This window comes from Oryx dammah, unplaced genomic scaffold, assembly GCF_014754425.2.
Source record: "Oryx dammah isolate SB20612 unplaced genomic scaffold, SCBI_Odam_1.1 HiC_scaffold_28, whole genome shotgun sequence".
Classification (NCBI taxonomy): Eukaryota; Metazoa; Chordata; class Mammalia; order Artiodactyla; family Bovidae; genus Oryx; species Oryx dammah.
The window spans coordinates 101344868-101367076 of record NW_024070212.1 but is presented as its reverse complement, the minus strand read 5'-3'; the positions used below and the strand labels follow the sequence as shown (position 1 = coordinate 101367076).

The 22209-nt window shown below is 45.8% G+C and overlaps 2 protein-coding genes across 7 annotated transcripts in view; both read left to right on the top strand.

The window, feature by feature from the left end:
- Positions 1–60: 60 nt before the first annotated feature.
- Positions 61–20991, top strand: PPIH (peptidylprolyl isomerase H). Of its 5 annotated transcripts, none has more exons than XM_040231504.1 (10): positions 61–182; positions 517–581; positions 874–897; positions 1172–1216; positions 1468–1510; positions 4888–4980; positions 8337–8424; positions 8915–8955; positions 9578–9667; positions 20822–20991. In XM_040231504.1, exons 1-9 carry the CDS (start codon positions 117–119, stop codon positions 9644–9646), a joined length of 534 nt encoding a protein of 177 aa, XP_040087438.1. In that variant the 5' UTR covers positions 61–116; the 3' UTR covers positions 9647–9667; positions 20822–20991. The 5 variants fall into 5 exon arrangements, with proteins under 5 accessions (XP_040087438.1, XP_040087440.1, XP_040087439.1 ...); XM_040231506.1 differs by lacking the exon at positions 20822–20991 and adding an exon at positions 17007–17195; XM_040231505.1 differs by lacking the exon at positions 20822–20991 and adding an exon at positions 16984–17195.
- A 690-nt stretch (positions 20992–21681) lies between these two features.
- YBX1 (Y-box binding protein 1) overlaps positions 21682–22209 on the top strand; it is a 19569-nt gene continuing 19041 nt past the window's right edge. The window contains exon 1 of one of the 2 annotated variants that reach the window (XM_040231499.1): positions 21682–22064. In XM_040231499.1, the coding sequence (XP_040087433.1) occupies positions 21899–22064 (166 nt within the window). In that variant the 5' untranslated portion in view covers positions 21682–21898. The remainder of the gene's footprint in view (positions 22065–22209) is intronic. The other variant, XM_040231500.1, reaches the window with a different exon arrangement.

The following is a 22209-nucleotide window of genomic DNA, read 5'->3' as shown; positions in this document are numbered from 1 at the left end:
CCCCCCTCCCCCCGGCTCTTCCTGCTCTTGCGCCGGAAATAAACACCTCCCGCCGGAGCAGGAGCATAGGATCGCCGGAACCCCGCCCTCCCGACTTCTGCTTCCGGGTCAGAGGCATGGCGGTGGCAAATTCAAGCCCTGTCAATCCCGTGGTATTCTTTGATGTCAGCATTGGCGGCCAGGTGAGGTCTTGACAGCCAGCCAGCCCGATGCCAAAGGGAACGTGCACGCGGTCTGGCAGGCAGATCACCTCCTCAGGTGTAGCAAACTCGGGAAGCCAAAAAGTGAAATTGAACCAGCACCTACCGACCTGCGGGGCGGGGGTGAGGGATTAGGAAGAGGAGGAGGCTTGCGCATCCTAGCGCCCCGCTGGTGGAGGGACCGGGTGGAACGAAGAGTAGCCTATGGAGGCGGAGGTGGGAGAGACCAAGCGGCATGGGGGCCCGAGGGTTCCCTGTTCGGTGAGGCCTTCACGGGCTTGGACTGGGCTTTCTGAACGTCTCTCGCCGGTTGCAGGAAGTTGGTCGTATGAAGATTGAGCTCTTTGCAGACGTTGTGCCTAAGACGGCGGAGAATTTTAGGTAAGAAGATGTTCTTTGCTCGATAAACCAAACGAGAAGCTGGGCCTGTCTGTGGAATCTTCTGCCTACCTCTATCCGTTCATTCACCGTCCTTGAGATCTGACTTATCTGGGTATCGCTCTGAATAGTCTTGACCGTCCCCTTTTCAGTTTATGTTAATCTGTATGCCTGGACGTCTGACCAGCCGGTTGGTGGGCTAGCTAGCGCCGACGTCTCCCCTTCCCGCTGAGGTTAGGGGCGCTCAGAGTTGGGATGCCATGGCGACTGAATCGTTCACTCTTTTCCTTTTCAGGCAGTTCTGCACAGGAGAATTCAGGTCAGTCCCTGAAGTGGTTGACTTCTCTGCTTGCTCCTGAGGGCTGTTCTGAGGCTGCAGTGAGGGTACTGGGGAATCACCGGCAGGCCTTGCATGATTGCTGGTGACAGTAATAGAAGGTATTACTATAGGTCTGTCCTCAGTTCATTTGCCTTCTTCGTCTCTCTTCTCCCGACCATCTTTAGAAGAGTGTCTCTGGCTCGACTGTATGGTAAACGTGAAAGGCCTATGTTTACCTGTTTACCATTTCAAGTCTCTTTCTTTTTGCTTATAGAAAAGATGGGGTTCCGATAGGATACAAGGGGAGCACCTTCCACAGGTAAGGCCTTTGGCAAGCCGTCCTGGGGGACTTTTAAAATTACTATTAGTATGGTTTAGAATTACTTCCTTGGGGGATTAGTCTCTTCAGAGGAAAACAAAACCATAGCATAATTCTTAGTTCTTGAGAAGGGATGTTTTTGTGAACTCAACCATTGATTTGAGGACTTAAGTGATAAACATTATATTTTGAAATTAATGTTATTCCAAACCACAGAATCTTCTCCCAGCATCCTTTGTTCTCTGTTTCAGGGTCATAAAAGATTTCATGATTCAGGGTGGAGATTTTGTTAATGTAAGTACTGTTCCTTTCCTATTAAGGACCTATAAGTTTAGTTTTTGTTGTTGTTGTTATTGAAGCTGCTCCTCGGGGACCTGAGAACAGTAGCCAAGTTTGCTGGGGGAGGAGGTGGGAATGGGAATATCCTGTGATGGCTGTTACTCGCTGTATCACTAGATGACATATTAGCACTTTGATTGAGTCACTGACTTCCAAATCTCAGTCTTTTAGGGCTGGGAACTGACTTTCCCAGCATACCTATAGGTGATCCATGACAGACCCAAATTAACTGGTCACATGGAATTTAGCTAGAAATCAGTTACAGTTATTTTTTCTAAATGGGGGCAAGTCCCTTTCCAGTGAGTTAAATGCTTATGCCCTGATTTCCCATTCATTTCTGGTATCCCAGTGCCTGGAAAGGTGAGTTGTTATTTTTTTAATCAAGTTCATCAGTGGGCAAGGAATCAGAGTTCTGGAAGAATATTTTCCCTATTCATTAGGAGAACCCATTGAATTAATCCTTCATTGCTAAGCATGATTTTTCTTGCCATGAGACTGTATGCATCCCGATTTCAAGCCTCCTTCGCTTCCCTCAACCTTGCAGGGCTCTGAATAAACCACATTTATGCTTTCTTAAACCTACATTTGTCCATACCTACCCATTTCTGTGCATGATCTTTCTTATTAATATCATTTGGTTAGTCATGTTGCTGTTTTCTTGGATCTGGGAGACATTCTTTATCCTTTACATGTATGTTTAGTTTGACTCTTGGGAGTTTTTTTTTTAAGATTTCTATCTTTCCTACCCAGATAAGTTTACAAAGTGGCAGATTTGGGGCTGAATCAGAAACAGATATGCTTTGTATCATCTGTATGATGTTGTAAAACTGGGAAATTTTCTGGAAAGTTCTGGAGTTTTGTTTCTCTGTTACAACGGAAAAGTAGGGGTGCACTTGGCCTGTGTTTCTCATGCAGCAACATTTGGTTGAGTCAAGTAACAGCTCCCTTTAGACAGGTATGTCCTTATTATTTCACCACAGTTCCCACCACTGGCTTCCCTTCTTTACGTCACATACTCCTATAGGCATTTAAGTTTGCAACCCCTGGCCACGACTGATTAGAGTAGGGCTTGGGGTGACCGTGTCCTTTTTTATTGGCAGGTAAGAAGGGCTAAGATGCTGTTCTCTGCATTGTTTCTTTTCTTCCAAAGGCTTCTATACTGCTATATTGTCTTAGCGGGGATAGGACTAACTTCTTATGGGTCATTGCCAGGCACATGTGATCATTTGCTAATTACTCTAGAGTTAGCAGTTAGTCAGCCAGAAGGCTGTCAGAGAGAAGAAATTACTCAGAGCCACCCTTAGGGCAGAAAAAACAGAATGAGCAAGAGGTAGAAGCAGAATTTGAGACCTTCTAAAGTTGGACTAAGAATAGTTGCTTGTTTTAATAACGTGTTCAAAAAATTTAAAAAATAATGTGTTTTTTCTGGTTGCAAAACAGAAGTACAACAATGAAAATAAATCGTCTCAAGGAATATACTCTTTGCATTTTACTTTACAATTGCCCATCTTATTGTTGTGAACATTTGTGTGTCAAATATAACTTTTTAACAGACTTAAACTTTTAAAAATTTATGCTCAGTCATTGTGTTTTCCCTTGTCACTATCTTCTTCCAAAACATTCTTGCTAATAACTCCTTACTGTTCCCTTAGGAAAAGTCAGTGAATTTATTTGATCAGTCCACTATCATGGAAAATTTAAGTTGCTTTCTGTTTTTTGTCCTGCAAATCAATTTGGTCATTTTCCCTACTCTGGCTTCTGGAGCACAGTAAATAGTGTGATTATAGAAAATAATGTATTAACTGATCTTTTCTCTAGGTTTTTGTTTTTTTTTTTTTTAATTGGAAAGGAACATCCTTTCTCTTCCTTCTCTATGTATGTGTGTATTTATGTGTAAAGAAATCCCATGGACAGAGGAGCCTGGCAGGCTACATCCACAGGGTCACAAGAGTCAGACATGACTTAGGGACGAAACAACAATAATGACAAAGATACAATAGCTCACATTTACACAGAGCTATGTGGATTGCAAAAAGTTTTTCTCATAGAAACTGTTATTGCATCTTTGGGGCACTGTTGTAAGGAGTAGGTGATTTCATTGTCACTTGATAGTTGAGGAAACTGGGGCTCAGAGATAGGAAGTGACTTCCTCAGCTCATAAATGATAGCTCTGGAACTCAAAGCCCATCTTTCCACTATACAGAGCTTGGTTGTACCAATAACTTTTACTCAAACAGTTTGAGAGCTTTTTCCCTTCCCTGGCTTACATTAATCTCCTTTAGTGGTCTTTGCTCCAGTAAGGGCCCCTTGATTCTGCATTCAGTCAGTGTTTTCACATCCCATCATGTACCCAATATTCTTTTTGTTTACTAACTGGCTGGGAGAGATTGGTCTTTGGTAGTCTCTCAATATTAACTTTAAACCCCTGGGGTTCTGTTTAAGGTACTACAGCAAAGCCTTGGTCAGGTTGCTTTATTATCCTACTTAAGTTCACTCACCTGAAAAATGGGGAGGATGATAATGCATGTTCCATGGAGTTGTTGGAAGAGCAGAGGGATAACACAAATAGGGCTAGTTTAAACAGAAATTGGGGGTTTATGACGAGGTGTTTCGTGGAAGCCAAAGGAAGAAATAGGTCTAGGAACTGGAGAGTCACAGAACCAAACAGTCCTTTCTTTCTGTTTCTCGAGCTTTCTACACATGTGTATTGCAGTGCCTTTTTCTTCTCCAGCCCACTTTGCCGAAGATAGTCACCTGCAACTTCCAGGTTTACACAGTACAAACTCGGTCTCCAGAGAGCAGATACTCTTATTTCCTGCTTCCCATAGAAGGAATTCTGATTGGCCCTACATTCTCCCCTCAAATTCCCCTCACCTTGACTCTAGCCAGAAGGATGGTATCTTGTCGTACAGATTAGACTTCCAAGAACCCACCCACCTGCGTAGTTGAGAGGAAAGGGGAAGTAGTCAGTTAAATGGATTCTCATATACAACTGCAGGCAAGAGAGTCTTTGGAAAGGGGCATTGATTACATATGTAATCAGTGTTTCCTGTTCTCTGTTTTGCTTGTGTCTTAACCCACCTTTCTAGAGGCCCAGCTGTGTGACCTGTTGCTGTTTTTTTTTTCTCAGTGAGGTGCCCTAGCCAAGTTGTGGGCTGCACGTGCCTCTCCTATTTTGATAACAGGAGAGGGTTAAAGAGGTGTGGCTCCCAAGTGGCCTGCAGGAGTAAGAAGACTTTAAAGCAGCGAGGCTTCAGGTGCAGCAGCTGCTTCCTGTGAGCTCTGAGAGCCAACACTCGCAAGTCACTAACACTTTCCTTCTCTCTGCTCAGGGAGATGGTACCGGAGTTGCCAGTATCTACCGGGGGCCGTTCGCAGATGAAAATTTTAAGCTTAGACACTCAGCTCCAGGCCTTCTTTCCATGGTAAGTGAGGACCAGTCAGTGTTTGGGGCTAGGTTTATAGCCAGCTGAATTCTGGGCCCCTCTGAGGCCCAGCACAGTCTCTTGGGATAGAAAGAAATGCTTTCCTTCCCTTGCTTGACCCAGGACTCAGCTCTGCCCTGCCTACCTCTTTCCTCAGTCTGGTTTGATCTTTTGGGCTGGACCCACTAGCCAACCAGGGAACCAAACTCAAACTCTGCTGTGTGTTTTCTTACTTTGTGTGAGCCAGGACGTGTGGCCGGGCACCCAGCCCTGCTGCTTAGAATGCAGCCAGCTGTGCTGGCAAGACCCAGTGTTCACACACCCGTCACGCCACTCACCCCTGCCTCTCCCTCACCCCGCCTGCTGGCCGGCCACCCTGTTCAGGGCTTCACCACTCCTGCCCACTCCCAGGACCCTGTCTGCCCATTTACAACCCCACTCAAACATCTTGCTCCTCTCTCCGTCCCCCTGCCCACCTGCTTTAGCCCCCCAGCTACACATCCCTGCTTGTTCCCCCTTCACTCCTCCTCACTTACCCCTCACTCCTCATTTGCCCTTACCCTCTTACCTTGCTTCCTTCTCACTGTCCAACCCTCTCCCTCCCTCTTGTCATCATCTATTTCCCTCTGTCAGTTCCCCAACTCTCACTCCCCCAGACCCACTGTTTACAAGCGCATTCTCTGTCTGCTTGCCCATTCTTCCACTCATCCACTCAGGCATCTGTCAAGTAAAAATTGTTAACATGCACTGTTTAGGCCTCGTGGTAAGGCCTGAGGATACAGATCTGATCCCTGCCCTCTAAGGGGAAAGCACACATGCTGGGTGATGAGTCCAGTGTATAATTCATGCCATCAGGGTACTAAGGGGAGGTCACCTCAGTGTATGTAAGAGTACTATGAGGACCCCAAGGAATGAGAATAATTGCTGCAAAGATCCAGAGAAGTTCTCTACCAGATAAAACAGCCTAGACAGAAGATGTGTGACCCTGAAATAGCAGGGTGGCATGGACAAGGGCCAGAAAGTAAGGAAGGTGATGAGAACATAGATTGTGGATGGGGGTGGGAATGATCTAGTAGAAACCACTGGAGAGGCAGGTGGGTCTAGCTCCTCCCGCCGCTGCTGCTGCTGCTGCTAAGTCGCTTCAGTCGTGTCCGACTCTGTAAGACCCCAGAGACGGCAGCCCACCAGGCTCCCCCGTCCCTGGGATTCTCCAGGCAAGAGTACTGGAGTGGGGTGCCATTGCCTTCTCCGGGGTCTAGCTCCTAAAAGGCTCTAAATGCCAGAATAAGGATGAGGTTATGTGGACTTGATTTCATGGAATGTGGAAAGCCATACACTTTTTTGAGCAGGACTGGTCGACTTTGTGTTTTAAAACGAAGATCCTGGCTGCAGTGTTTGAGTGGCAGATAGGAATGAAGAGGCTGGGGCAGAGAAGCCAGTTAGGAGGCTGCCATGACCCTTGGGTGAGCCTGGCGTAACAGACAGCGACAGCGTACAAACCTCCTTTTAGAAAAGTCAGGCTGGGCAAGCACGGTACCGTGCCGAAGGGGCTTAGGTGGGCTTGGGTCGTCGTCATGAGGATTAGAACCCTTCTAGGTGTGTGCCGCTCTGTTAGCATCTGGGGAGGGGTCAGAAAAAGGTGGAAGGAAACTTTGCTTTCTGCTGCCTTCAGGCTGACACTAGTTAAGCAGTGTTGTCACCCATCCTGTAGCACAGTTGTTTTAATTGTAGCAGTTGTAGCATAACTGCTTCCATTCTCCACTAAATCATGATGAGTTCCTCAAGAGCAGAGACTGACTTGCATTGATCTCCTAGCCTGACTACCTGATACCAAAAGGTGCTGAGCAGATACTGATGAATGACTGAAAGATAATCAGAATAAAGGCTAATGTTGAGCATATTCTCAGCAACAACTTTGTTTGCATTAATTCATTTTAATCCTCAGCATCCCTTTGAGATAGTGTGAATGAGGAAACACAGGCATAGAGAGGTTATGCAGCTAAACTAGATCACAGGCAGTAGTGGGGATTCAAGATAGATCATCTGGCTCCAGAGCTTGTTCTCTGAACCAGTAAGCTATTCTGCCAGAAGACTGGCTAAATGACTGACGAAAAACACATTGTCGTATGGCTGTATTCCTACCTGCCTACTAATAAGTGTTTATACATTGACCAGCAAGGTAAATAGATAGGAAAAACGAAGGAGGGAGGGAGGGAGGGAGGAAGAGAAGAGAAGAAGGAAGAAGTGGGACCACTGAGGAGTCTGCCCTCATTCCAGAGTTAGGTCTGTTCTTACTGGCTCAGGCAGTTCTTGCTAATGTGAGATGTTCCTGCATACATGAACAAAACCCAAAAATAGTCTCATCTCACATGGGGAATTTCTAAAATATAAAGTGAAATCCCTTCTAGACAAAGTCTTTAATGTATTTCATACACATTTTCATTCCTTCAATGTTAAACACACTCAACTAATTTAAATCCATTAAACATCCAGTGAAGGCTAGTGACCTATCTGATGATTTCCAGTGTTGTTTCCATAGTATTACTTTTATGAGAGCTGTGCTTTTAATAGTACTAGTGCCTTCAGTTTTCCATTTTCTACTCAGCTTTTTCCAAAACAAGGGAAGTATGCAGTGAAATATTCACATAGTTACAGACACCTGGTAAGCTAGTGCTGCTGAAACATGACATGGGTTTGCTGATTGCTTTGTGTTGTCATTATATAATGCATTGTGAAGTGTAATGATACAAAGGCAATTTCAAGAGAGGAAAAGGGAAGGGATATGGCTGGAGAATTTCAGATCCTCAATTTTAAAAACTAATTTTTCCTATAAAATACAGCAATAAAGGATTTGGGTTGTAGCTGTGAAAAGCATGCCATTAAACGAAATCTTTTTTCTAGCATAGCACTAGCATGGCAACTTCTTGCACCTTAAATTTTTTTATTACCATTATTTCGGGACAGTACAGAGCCATTCAGACAAAACAGTTTACGGCACAAGTGACAGGCTTTTTGTGAGCTGGTAGCTAATTCATTACGTGTGATCCAGTTATCACCAGTACTGGCCTAAATAGAGCAAATCAGATTCCATAAACAATTTTTGCCATTATAAAAATTCACACTGTAGGAGACACGCGTAGTTATTGAAGGGTCTAGCTCTTTGAGGGCAGAAATTGTGTATTCTGTTCCTCTCTGTGTCCTTGGCACCTAGGTCAGACCCTGGCTCACAGTTGATGCTCAGTCAGATTTGCTGGAAGAGCACGGAGGAGTCAGGGCTATAGTCTCTTTTAAGGAGTTTGGCCCTTCAGCTGACATGGCCAGGAAAATTCACGGTGTGTCTGTTTGGTTTCCATCAGGCAAACAGCGGTCCCAGCACAAATGGCTGCCAGTTTTTCATCACCTGCTCTAAGTGTGATTGGCTAGATGGGAAGCACGTGGTGTTTGGTGAGTCCCGTTCCTGTCCTTGTCCAGGTCCCCTCACCCAGCATGGAGCTTCTAAAGGAACTGGGCCCCCAACTCTTGTGTTCAATGGGTGTAACTGCCCTGGGTAGTAGTCAGGAAGGTGGAAGCTGTGGTGGGTGGGGAGGATATGTGGTTAGAGGGGATGACGAAAGGACCGTATGATGTAGTGAGTGGCCACTTGGGCAATGTGTCTGTGTAGGTGTGGGTGTGTCTGCAGGGGATGGCAGCATGAAGAAATACCACACAGGCAGCATGGTACAGTGGGGCTTTGCAATTGTTCCAACCTAGGTATGAGCCCTAACTCTGCTCCTTACTACCTGTGACCTTGGGAAACATTTCATTTCCACTGAATATTAATTTTAAAATGTTAGTCTGAGGTTCAAATAAGATAATGGCTGAGAATGTGCCTGGGGGGGCTGGAAAATACTCTGCAAATGAGAGTAGTCAAGTCCAGCTCATACTCTTCCCACAGGAAAAATCATTGATGGACTTTTGGTGATGAGAAAGATTGAGGTGAGTCCTGTGGTGCTGATCTCTGATTCAGCCATTCTGGCCTTGTACTACCTGACTAGTATTGAGGAGCAGGAGAACTTGTTCAGCCAGGCTTCACAGGGAGGAGAGACCGTGTGCCTCCCAAGGTTTCTGGGCCCTAAGTTAGCCTCTCTTGTGCGAACCGAGCTTTGGCCTCTGCTGACTGTTTCACCTACTTGATGCAATCCTCCTCAGCGTTGTATTCAAGGTTCTTCATGACTGAGTCCCTGCCTCCCTCTCCATGACCTCTTTTGCCCCTTCTGCCGCTGCTACTTCATGTTCTAGTCACATCAGGCTACTAGCCCGCCCTTAAATATGCATACACATCCCTGCTTCTTGCTCCTTCCTGCCCTGAGTCTTTGCTCATGCTGTGTCCTCTACTCTGTCTTATAACTTACTACATTTTTATATGTCATGAGTTTGATGGGTGGTTTTTTTTTTTTTTGAGATTATACATTTTCTTTTTGATCTATATTATATTCTTGTCAGATCAGCCTGTGAGCTATCAGTCCTTAGCACAGGGGCTGGCAGGCATCGGTAAGTGTGTGTCAGAGTGGAGAGGGGTGTCAGAGTGGAGGAATCACCACTGTGCTTTCTCTCCTAGAATGTTCCCACAGGCCCCAACAATAAACCCAAGCTGCCTGTGGTGATCTCACAGTGTGGGGAGATGTAGTCCAGAGGGAGACTGAATCAGGTAAGTATGTCTTTCCTGATCAGGACTCAGGATCCCAGAGAGGGCAGCACGGTCTGGTGGAAAGAACTTTAGACCTGAAGATGCAGGATTTAGCACATTTTCTCTCTGTGTGACCCGAGAGAAGTCGATTCCCTTCCCTGAGCCTGTTTTTCTCATCTGTCCAGTGGTGATAATGCCTGTCCCCGAGGGTCACTGTAAGGATCAAAAAGAGAAAGGTTGAGTGGGACACTTCATTTTGCTAACACTTTATAGTTTACAAACTATCAACCTGAAAACCATCGGGCACTTTCTGACAGCACTGTTAGACACTCATTTCATGCAGCAGTCCCACTTAGAAAGACCTGGCTGCAGTCCTGGGTGATTGGGAGCAGCCTGGGCAGCCAAAAGACTCTCTTGTCAAGCTTCTCATCAGAACTGATGCTGCAGTCCCAGGCCCTGACTTTGTGTTAGCCAGACTCAGAGGTGAATGTGACACATTTCTCAGCCCACCAAGACTCACTTCCTACCCAGGCTTGCTACTCACTGCCCACTCTGTGCTGGACATTGGACATGGAGAGTGGGAGAAAAAAATTGAACGATGCCTCCACCTTTTAGGAGCTTATGGGGAATAAAAACACATTCTCAGAAGTGATCACTAGTAATATGAGTGATGTTGCTAAGTATTAGTATGAGTTGAAGAAAGAAATTGAGCACTTCCAGCTAGGTAAAGGATGGTAGTGCTTTGCCTTTCCTTTTTTTTCTTTAAATTTTCAAACCTGCAGGATAATTGGAAGAACAGTACATTGAAACCTATATACTTTTCGCCTACATTTGCCAATATTGAACATTCTTGTTGTAGCATTTTGCTTTGGCTTTTGTCTCTTTGTCTTCTCCCCTCGCCTCCCCTTCCCATTCCCACTGTTCCTCTCCCACTCCTCTTCTTTCCTTTCTTTCCCTTACTTCATTTCTTTCCCATCTGGAAGTTGGAGGACTTCTTGATACCTTACCCCTAAATACTTCAGCAAGTGACTCCTAAAAATAAGAACATTGTGCATAACCACAATAATGTTGTCTGACGTACAAGTTCAAACTTCCCCAGTTATCCACATGGTAACTTTTCTAGCTCTTAAAAAAAAAAGAAATCCAATCAAGATTCATATATTTTGTTTGGTTATTTATTTTTAGTTAGGAAAGCAACCTAATTCACCTGAAAATTTTCACACAGAACAGCTAAAGCGCCCCCCGGGGGGGGGGGGGGGGGGGGGCCCCCCCCACTGCTCTCAGAGGTAACTGCTATATCAGTCTGACGTACGTCCATGGGGCCTTTTCTTTGCCAATCTAATTTGGAGAGGTTTTGTTTTTTTCCTAAATGGCATCATACTATTGAGTTGGCCAAAAAGTTTGTTCAGGTATGTCCATAAGATGTTACAGAAAAACCATACGAACTTTTGGGTCAACCCAATATTTGCTCATCATTTTATTTCCATTTGACATATGTCTGGAAGACTTTTCCTATATCATTCAAGTAAAACTATGTAGTACTTAAAACTGATATGCTATATATTTGTAGCATATATCTGAATAATTACAAATTTTATAATTATACAATTTGACTTAAGTGTACATTTCTGCATCTTAGTTCTTATTTTTTATGTTGTGGCCATTTTGTCCTGAGTATATGTTAAAAAAATTAGCAGTGGGTTGCTTATCTTAACTTTGGTGTTAAAGAGAAGTTCTTAATTTTGATGAGATCAGAATTTTTAATCTTTTCCCTTGTGTTGTGTTTTAATCTTGTTTAAGAAGGTCCTTACTACCTCAGTTTAATGCCTGATATTTCTGTAGTTTTTCTTACAAAAGTATCTAGAATTTATTTTTCTGGATTCTGCCATTTTTTTCAAATGGAGATCTAGTCACATACCAGAGCATCTTAACGACTGTGCATACCTCCATCTGTGACTGACTTTGTGTTCACAACATCTGGCACTTAAAGGCATTCAGTTAAAATTTATTACATGAGTTAATAGAGAGGGAGAATGTCAGGCATTTTAGGCATGGATCTGGTGTGAGCAAATGCCAGGGCAGGAATGCACAAGTGTGTGCTGAAAGCTCACGTGGACCCTTGTCCAGCCAAATGCTCCTTTCTCAGGCCCAGCTGACACGCTGAACTGCCTTTTCTGCCGGTACTGGGGGCCCCAGGCTCACCCTGCTATCCCCATGCCCTCACTGCAGTTCATTCCCCCTCCCCCTCTTTTCTGGGCCAAACTAAAGTTGAACTCATTGGTCTTTTTCCTTCTAAAGACTGACCACTGATCACCACCGGAGGACAGAAGATCATTAAAAACAGTAAAGTTTAGAAATCCTTTTATGTTTGCAGTCTTTTCTCTACATTTTTCTGAGTCCCTTAAGAAAGTTACTGGAAATCCATGTTAGGAGTTTGTCTTCCTGAAGGTGGCAATCATCAACCCTCCTCTCTTCACCTGCTATGAGCAAACGTCATGTAAACCTTTGCCTCTATGAAAGCCCTTCTTTTCTGGCTACAGCCCCAAGCAGAACAAATCCCAGGGGTGCCCTTTAATGCTCCAGAGGTCCTCCACAGCCATACTGTCCAGGAGGCATTCCTTTCTGTGATGGTGGAAATGTTTTGCATCTGTGCTGTCCATTATGGTAGCTTCCAGCTACATGTGACCGCTGAGCACTGGAAATGTGGCTGTTGTGACTGAGGGACTCAATTTTTATTTTTATTTAAATTTAAACAGTCAGATGTGATACTTTCAACTTAGTCTTGTAACCTTGACTTGCTCAAAATTAAATCTTTCTTAGCTTATATTTAGAGACAATAGAGTAAAAGCAATTCTGTCACTTAGTGAATATTTCTGGTGCTCAAATTCTGAGCTAAGAACCTTACTTTAATTATTTCATCTAACTTTACCAAGTTGAAAACTCGTAGGTTTTAAGGTGTAGGGAGTCTTAAGTGGTAGTCTGACCTTAAGGCATTCCACAGACAGGGTCCTCACTTTGGGCTTCTGAGTAATGGATTTGGGAGGAAGTCAGGAAAAGAGGTGAGTAATTCCCCCAGGAGTATGGTATCCTTCCATCATGTTTCTCTCCAGCTGTAAAGTTACAAAGATCTCTTAATTTCTAAAGGAGTATTTCAGATCCCTCAGGTAGTGTCTGGGTGGAATAATGTTTCACAGCCAGTATAGATGATGTTTTTAAGTCCTCCAAAGCAGTATTTCTCAAACTTCAGTGCACATATGAGTCACCGGGAGGTCTTGTTTCGGTGCTAGTTCTGACTCACTCAGTCTGGATGGGACCTGAGGTTTTGCATTTCTGACCAGCTCTCAGTTGATGCTGACCCTGACCTGGAGTAGCAAGGCCACAGGGAAATAACAGCCTGTCTTTTAATTGAGAACTCACCATGTTCCAATCAGAAAAGACACAGAAGGAGATAATCTTTTGATGGTAGCAGTCCAGCAGGAATCTACTGCATTCAAATCAAGAATTCACTTATCAGGCGTTTGAGGCCTTGTGCCTAGGCACTGGAAATAGAGGAATGTAGGAAGGAGACAAGACAGGTGAAGTCACTCAATCAGCTGTACCTCCTATGAAGTCCTTCCCTTCACAGCTTCTTCTGTGCTTTCTCCTGACCTTGGTTGTAGTGAAAATAAAGTTTTCTATTAGTATACAGCTCTCGATGCAGAAACCTAGGTTTTATCTCAGTGGGTCTTTTGAAAGCTTTTTTTATTATGAATTTGTTTGAAAGTGAAATTTGTTCAGTCATGTCCAGCTCTTTGCGACCCCATGGACTAAACAGTCCTTGGAATTCTCCAGGCCAGAATACTGGAGTGGTTAGCCTTTCCCTTCTCTAAGGGATCTTCCCAACCCAGGGATCAAACCCAGGTCTCCCGCATTGTAGGGTGGATTCTTTACCAGCTGAGCCACAAGGGAAGCCCAAGAATACTGGAGTGGGTAGCCTATCCCTTCTCCAGCAGATCTTCCCAACCCAGGAATAGAAGTGGGGTCTCCTGCATTGCAGGTGGATTCATTACCAACTGAGCTATCAGGGAAGCCTGAGTCTTGTCTTCAGGGGAATTTAGGGAACAATGAATTTAAAGAAAGATCTCTACTGCTTGACAGCACCAGATCTGGGGATCACAGAGAGACTAACAGGGCTGTCAGAGTGCACAGCCACTCTTTTCCAAGAGACTCTGAGGCTTTCAAGACAGGATTTTCCTGCTGTCCAGTGCACTGGGTTCTTGACTACTTACAGCCACATGACGGAGGTGTTGGGGGTGGTGGAACCTCTGTTGTGAAAGCCTGAGAGTCTCTTGGAAAAGAGTGGCTGTGTCCTCTGACAGCCCTGCTAGTCTCTCTGTGATCCCCAGATCTGATGCTGTCAAGCAGTAGAGATCTTTCTTTAAGTTCATTGTTCCCCAAATTCCCCTGAAGATAAGACTCACATGGGAGCATTTGTTAAGACTGCCAATTCCCAGCCGCCCTCCCCTACCCCTCAAGAGTTTGAGTGAATTTGAGGTAGGATCCAGGATGCTATGTTTGTCACAAGTATCTCAGTGGCTTCCTACCAGAGAAATGTGGGTAACCCTGCTTTAGGTGGTGCTGGATGAATGTTTTTTAATATTTGTCTCTTAGGAGAAAATATAATTAGCATAGCACATAATTTTACAGCTATCATAGCTTACAATGAGGTGTTATTCAAGTTCAGACAGTCAGTAGGTTAAAAATTAATTGCACCTGTGGCTGGTGGCTATAATAAGAGATGTGAAGCTGCTGTTGTAATGACTGAGTTTAAGTCCTCCTAGGCAGTATTTCTCAAACTTTAGTGCACATCCCAACCTGGGATTTCCTGCAGATGTGATACATTCCTGTTGACGAAGATGCTGAAAGACACCTTGGTTAGACATCTTGGCTAACCCTTCATTCATTTCACAACTAAGAACTAATTAATTAAGATAGGCTCCATGCTGCAGATGAGGCTACAAACTTGGAAAGCCCAGTTCTTGCGTTCAAGGAACTCAGTCTCTTAGGGAAACTGAAGATTACAGTACAACAAAGCACCGGACTGGAGATTTTAAGATGAAGGAAAATGAATGCTTGTGTCTGCCTGGAGTGTTTAGGAAGACTGCAGGAGAGATGTTTCAGCTGAGTACAAGAATGGAGCTTGTCAGGTAGCTAAAATGGGAGAGCATTCCAGGCACAGGGAATAGCATGAGCAAAGGTACAAACCGCAGGAAACAGCAGGAAGTGTTAGGGAGACTGCAAGTAATTCAGTATAGCCAAAGCAAGGTGTGAAAAGCAAATAGAGGTGAGGCTAGAGGAGGTCAGGACAGATGTGAGATCCAGCGCAGGCTGATGTATTCATACGTTAACCCCATGGTGGAGGTGAGCTTTAGGTAGTATGTACAACTACCCCCAGCCCCCTCCCACCACAGAGTGAGAGTCCACCATGCTTCTGAGATTCCACATGGTGGCCTGGCTGTCCAAAAAGAACCAGGCCAGCAGGAGCCACTCAAGGTTTTTGAGTAGAACACCCTTACTGACTTTATTCAGAAGTGTGGAGGACAGGCTGGAGGCCAGTGAGATGCCCCTGCAGCAGTCTGGCCAGAGGAGAGGTTCCACAGAAATACGGGTCTAGGGAGCAGGGCAGCAGATATCTGCATACCTGCTGGGTGTGTAACACTGTTCCCTGCCCTGAAAGTCAGAAACCCTGCCAGCTATAAAGGGCAGGGAGGAGAGAATGGCTCTATTCCAGTCCCTCCAGTACAAAGGCAAAGCTCCCTGCCCTGAAACCCGGTATACAGAGTGATACATCATGTCCGTGGAATACTATATAGCCTTGAAAGAAGTAGATCTGAATGTGTTGGCAGATGTCTAAGATACATTAAGGGACAAAGTCAAGATATAGTACATGATATAAACATGATGCTATTTAGAATTACTCTTTCAGAAATTACTGTAGTGATGGACTGCTGACTGATGGTAATGGTTACTTCTGCAGAGCAGAGATAGCTGAAGACTTTCTTTTCAGTTTATGTATATGCTTGAATTTTCTACATTGGGCTTGTATTTTATAATATAAAATTCAGATACATAGAAATACATACTGTGTATCTGCAGTTTTAACTAATCCTAGTTCCTCCAGTCCTTCCCAGGAGCGTGTGGCTGATATCAGTTTGTGAATCATTCCCTGGTCCCCTCTTGGGTATCCCCACAGTACTTGATTCACATCTCTGTTCCCACATTTAACACAGTGTATCATGGATGTGTTGGTCTGGTTTTCTCTAGACTCAGAATTCCTTGAGGCAGGGACCATGCCTATTCACACAGTGCCTGGTCAGGGATTAGAGCTTAGGTCCCGGAGCACCATGCAACTTGTAAAGTGCTTTCATACATTTTTGTACATTCTCCTTGAGGACCCGGAATTAGACTTCTGTCTGAGCCTGTGCTGTGACGCCAGGACCCACTGTGCTCTGGAGGAGGAGGCGTGTTAGCCATGTTTGGGGGGAGGGGGCAGTGGTAACTGAGTGTACTCACCCCATTCTTTTAGTACAGCCAACTCCAAGGCCATAAACAGAGGGTGTGGACTTTCGTTTCTCTGTAGCCCTGAGCCCAAAACCTTCAAGGAAAAGGGATTGCTCTTTGTTCTTGCGCTCCAGAGAGCCATCAAGGTCTGGCAGAAAGCACACAGACTTTGGAGCCAAGTAGACCAGGAAGCCCCATCACTGTCAGGCCATTAAACCCCTGGGAACCCTAGTTTTCCCCTTTGCTTAATTATATACTACACAGAATTGTGCTGCTACTGCTGCTAAGTCACTTCAGTCTTGTCTGACTCTGTGTGACCCCATAGACAGCAGCCCACCAGGCTCCGCTGTCCCTGGGATTCTCCAGGCAAGAACACTAGAGTGGGTTGCCATTTCCTTCTCCAATGCATGAAGTGAAAAGTGAAAGTGAAGTCCCTCAGTCGTGTCCGACCCTCAGCGACCCCATGGACTGCAGCCTTCCAGGCTCCTCCGCCCATGGGATTTTCCAGGCAAGAGTACTGGAGTGGAGTGCCATTGCCTTCTCCCACAGACTTGTGAAGGGTAAATAATAAATGAGATAGTATATTGGCTGTAAATATTATTAATAGCTTCTTCCTTGGTTCTAACGTAATATCCCTCTGCACTCTGCTGTAGGGCACCAAAGGTCTGGCCTGTGGCAAGAATCAGAGCAGTTCTGCTCTTTGGGGAAAGGAGGGTTTGGGGTGCAGAGGAGAGCTGCGAGTGTTTTCTCTCGTGGCCTGTCCCCTCTGAGCTGCTTCTCTCTTCCATCCCTCGCAGACCCTCCACCTCTGCCACTGCAGGCCTTCCCTTGCTCGATGTGATACTCTCGAGTAAGATAACCTGGATTGGCCCCTGTGTTGGCTTCCCTGCTGGCTGCTGCCCCATTTGATCAAGAAAGAGACCTTGAAAGCATCACAGATTCAAAACCCAAAATTTTGTGTTTAAAGTTTTCAACTGTAAATAAAGTTGTATGGTTTGTTTTTTTTTTTTCCTTTGTATGTTGTGTTCTTCTTAAATGGTTGTAATGATAGCCCTACCTCCTCATGCCTTAGCTCCAGCTAGGAGAACTGGCTCTCCCCAGAGACCAGCTTGGACCAGAGGCAGGCTTTTGCTATGCAGAGTTGATGCCTCAGATTTATAAGCAGTTGTAGCAGTCCCCTCTTAGGTTAAAGCTAATCGGACAAAGAAGACAAAGCTCCAGGGCCTTCTAGCACTATTTCTTCCAAAGATGTTTCCAATAGGTTCCATTTGGTTAGTTCTAGAGCCTGTAGGTGAAAGGTCACTAGCTTGAGATATTTGGGGATGGAAGACTATTTGGCAGAATGTCTTAATCATGATGAAATGGGAATAATTTAGTTAAAAATCTTGGTTTGACTCTGAAGTCATTTTTTAAACAGCTGAGGTCTTGAGACCTTCCCCTTTCAGAACCTTGGTTTCCTCATCTGTAAAATGGGGCTAATATTACTATTTTGTAGTATTGAAAGGGTCAAACAAGAGAATGAATATGAGTAACTTGTAAACAGTAGCACGCATTGGAAAATATTTGTTTTGAAAGGAAATAGCCCAACATAAAAAGATCCCGTTGAGTATCATGTTCAAGAGATGAAGAGAACTCCCTGGTATTCCTTTCATGAGGCAATGTGTGTGTTATCCCATTCCTGCGTTCTCTTGGCTCATGGCAGAGATGACTCATAACTACTAGCAGCAGGCTACTGTAGCTGGCAGAGTAGCAGAGAGCTAAATTCTCAGACACAACAGAACCAGCTTAAAAGTGCCATTTTACTGTACTGGGGGTCAAGGAAGATGGTGAGATGATCAAGGGCCTCTGTTGTGTGGATATATGCAACTCTCTGGTTAAGTAAACAGGATTCAGGGGACACAGGAAAGAAGGGGCTGTGGAGGAGAAATCTTCAAGTAACTAAGTGGAGTAGAATTATAAAGAGACAGGAGGGAGGATGAGCAGCTGGGATCCTGAGCTGACAGCCCCGATGGGACATCCAATTAAATTACACTTGGCATCTATATTCTGTGCCAGTGTCTGTCCTGGGCACTGGAGCTGTGAAAATGAATAAGATGTGACCCGTGCTTGTGACAGGGACTAGGCAGTTTGGATTCAGTGCGGTGTTAGAATGTGAACCCTTATGAGGGCAGGAAACTTGGTCTTGTCTTTTTTTACTGCTGTCTCCATCACTATAAGAGGTAAGAACCCGGTAGCCAGTAAGCGCTCAATAAACTGTTATATGAATGACAGTGGTATGTTTAAGGTGCTATGGAAGCAGAGCGGAGAGATCGGAGGTGAGAGGAAGAGGCAACATTTGAGGTAAGTATTGGCAGATTGGTTGGAATTAGCCTGGAGATAATGGTGGGGAGGGCTTTCTAGGAAAAGGGAACCATGTTCTTGGGCCAGAGTCTATGAGAGATGGGGACCCAGTGAAAGTTTTGCAGAGATTATTCTTGGAATGAACCCACGGGCTTTTCACATCACTTAAAGGTACACACCAGAGCTGAGGTCACTACACTGGGCTCAGGGTGACAGAGGGACTATGGTGTGGAGAGCTCCCACCTTGAAACAGGAGATGCATTTTGACATGAACTTTCTCCTCAGTGCTTCAGTACCATCTGCAGTGGTAGAGATGTAGCTACCAGGAAAACTAGTTTCTTATTTCTTAAATCATTCATCTATCTTCATGTGCATTGAGCATGAAGAGAGAGCTTAGTAAAGTAATTGGATGAGTAAGTAATGATACTTATAAGTAACACTTTAAAGACAAATGTTACAGAATTTATTTTTCTGCTTGAGAAGCCATCCCTTCAAAGCAGTTACATAGGGAAGGTTGCTCACTTATTCTCAAAGGTGCTGCTACCATTATTCTAAGCGTCTTTGTAACTCCACTTTGCAAAGAAGCTCTCAAGCCTATAGGGCACACTTTTAAATGTCCCCAGTGTTGGCAGAATTGCCTTTGAGGAAACATTTTAACAGCCAAAAGTCACCTGGAGCTGGAACAGATGAATAGCAGGTCTGGGGCCACAAACCTTTTCTCTTGGATTACTGGCACTGCTGCCTAGATAACCTCTGCTACCAGTACCTTCTTCTCTGATCCATTTTCTACATCACACCATATTTAATACATTAAGATACCATGGGTCAAGGACTATGCTAGATGCCTCAGGAACTGGTAGTCCTATAGGGGAGATGTAATGAGTGCAGTACAGTGTGTGAGGAGAGGAAGGGTCTTCTAATCTAGTAACACCTGAGGCAAGGTGTAGAGGATGACGAGGCAAAGGAGAAAGGAAGAACAGAGGGAACAGTATGCAGTAACTCGAAGGAGTTGTAAAAAGGTCACCTGGAAGGTTGGACCGGGGACGTGAAGGAAGCGTGGAAGCTACGTTTAGAGGTCATGCAAGGTCCTGCCAACCACATTAAGGAATCTGGACAATTCTGTGGGTGGTGTAGTCACTGAAAGATTTTAAGTAAGACAGTATTGTGATCAGATGGTGGTTTCAAACACTGGATGTTGGTGTGGGAACTATTAAGAGTAAAAAAAAACGATACTGTGGTGCTCTAAGCCAGAACTTGGCAGACCAGGTATTTTCTATATTTCAGTGGTTCATGAGCTAAGGATGACTTTTTAAATGTTTAAATAGTTGGGGAGAAAGGGTTTAAACAGTTGGAAAATCTGAATATTTTGTGACAAAAAATTGCATGAGATTCAAATTTCCGTAAGTTACTTTTTGGGGGGAACACAGATGCACTTGTTTACTGATTGCCTATGGTTACTTTCAGGCTCTATAAAGTTGAGTGGTTGAGACAGAATCATCTGACCCCTAGAGAAAAAGTGTGCTTACCTCTGCTCTGGGGCTTCCCAGGTAGCTCGGTGGTAAAGAACCTCCCTGCCAATGCAGGAGACATGAGTTCCATCCCTGGGTTGGAAAGATCGCCCGGAGAAGGAAATGGCAACCCACTCCAGCATTGTTGCCTGGGAAGTCCCACAGACAGGGCAGTATGGTGGGCTGCAATCCATAGAGGTTACAGAGAGTCGGACACGACTTAGCAACTAAACAACCGCCCCTACAATGAGCACTAGATGATGATGGCCTACATTAGAGTAGCAGCAGTAGGAATAAAGACTGGACTGACATTTAGAGATTTTCTATGACTGATTCAGGGAGGCGTTTAGGAGGTGGAATTGACAGCCTAAATGATACCGATGGGGTAAGGACAACCACACTAGCCTCCTAGGCGGCTTCCCTACTTCCAAGGTTCTAACCCATTCTCTACTCCCTAGCATTAAAAAAAAAAAATCATTCCAGTCCCTATTTCAACTCTAAAATTATCCTTCTCACTATTGCCCTTAAGTTTCAGATAAAATGTTCCTAATTTAACCCTGCCTTCCTGTATAACCCAGCGTCTTCATTCTGGTCCTATATAACTACTTTACTTGCATTTCTCCCAGACCCCCATCTCTTCCCTCTAAGCCTCTGCATAAACCTCCATGTGCTTGAAGTCGGCTCTCTACCTTCTTCCCACGGCCACTCCCCAAACGCTTTGTGCATTAGCAGCGCTGGGGTGTTTGGTATGTCGCATTTTGAATTTGTGCCTTCATCCCATCCCTAGACTGAGTTTAAGAAGGCTGCAACTGGCGAACTTGTCCATCCCCAGGAGAGAGCAGACGCTTAATAAAGAACGAAGGGGCAGGGCTTCATCTACATCGTGTGGCAGCCTCAATTATGGCTGTTGTAAGAATAACATGCCTAGCTTGCTCAATAAACGTGAGTTGAAATTAATCTTTTTTGTGGCCAATAAAAAAAGACGTGAATACTTAACAAGACAGTCCTGTGCTTGGAAGGCAGGTCCCCATGGAGTACACCCCCGCCCTCCGCCCTCAGCCCTCAATATTTTAAACAGGGGCTTCCTAATAGCTAGCGTGATCCCCCCCGCAGAGTGACTGGTTCGCCGTAAACCGACGCTCTTTGAATGGAGACGTTTAAGTATGTTCCAGAAACTCCCGGCTGTGCCGCGAGTACACGGCCATTGTAGAAAAGACGGCTCTATCTGCAGTAATGGACTGAGGTCACAGGGACCATATTTGGAGCAGGGCGGGAGGGAGGCCTTCTCCACATGCAGCTATGGTGTCGTTGGGCCCCGTTCCAAGCCCCCAGGTCAGGCCGGGTAATCCCAGCGCAGGCATCTGGCCGTACCTTTCCTTCGGCCAGGACACAACCCTGGACCTGGAGCAGCCGGCCCACCCCGGCTGCAGCCTCGTGAAAGTCACGTCCCCTCTTGCCCGTCCTCTCGGGTTCTCTATGGTTCTCGTGGTGACTCTACTCTAATTCTAGTTCCGGTCTCTATGGCGGCAGCAGAGGCAGGAACGGTTGTAGGTCGGCCGAATTAGCCGCCTAAAGGCCAATGAGAGTGGAGGAGTGAAAGAGTATTAGCCAATAGAAACTAGGAGTTGTGGTCAGGTGGTGAGATTGACAACGCTATTGACCAGTGAACGATGCTTAGGGCGGGTCGCTCGCAGGGCTTATCCCGCCCGTCCCGCCATTCTCGCTAGTTCGATCGGTAGCGGGAGCGGAGAGCGGACCCCAGAGAGCCCTGAGCAGCCCCACCGCCGCCGCCGGCCTAGTTACCATCACACCCCGGGAGGAGCCGCAGCTGCCGCAGCCGGCCCCAGTCACCATCACCGCAACTATGAGCAGCGAGGCCGAGACCCAGCAGCCGCCCGCCGCCCCCCCCGCCGCCCCCACCCTCAGCGCTGCCGACACCAAGCCCGGCACGACGGGCAGCGGCGCAGGGAGCGGCGGCCCGGGCGGCCTCACATCGGCGGCGCCTGCCGGCGGGGACAAGAAGGTCATCGGTGAGAACCGGACGTGGACGGGGGTGGGGCAAGTAGGGAAGTCTGGCGGCGGAACCGTTACCCGAAGCGGGGCGAGCCGGCGGGCGCGCGGCCGGCGGGGACCGACTCGGCGGCGCGCGGCCGCCCCTCCCCCAGCCCCCCCCCC

Coding starts and splice junctions, on each gene's coding strand:
- PPIH (XM_040231504.1), top strand. CDS start 117: ATGGCGGTGGCAAATTCAAGCCCTGTCAATCCCGTGGTATTCTTTGAT. Junction 183..516: donor ATGTCAGCATTGGCGGCCAG/GTGAGGTCTTGA, acceptor CGCCGGTTGCAG/GAAGTTGGTCGTATGAAGAT. Junction 898..1,171: donor TTCTGCACAGGAGAATTCAG/GTCAGTCCCTGA, acceptor TTTTGCTTATAG/AAAAGATGGGGTTCCGATAG.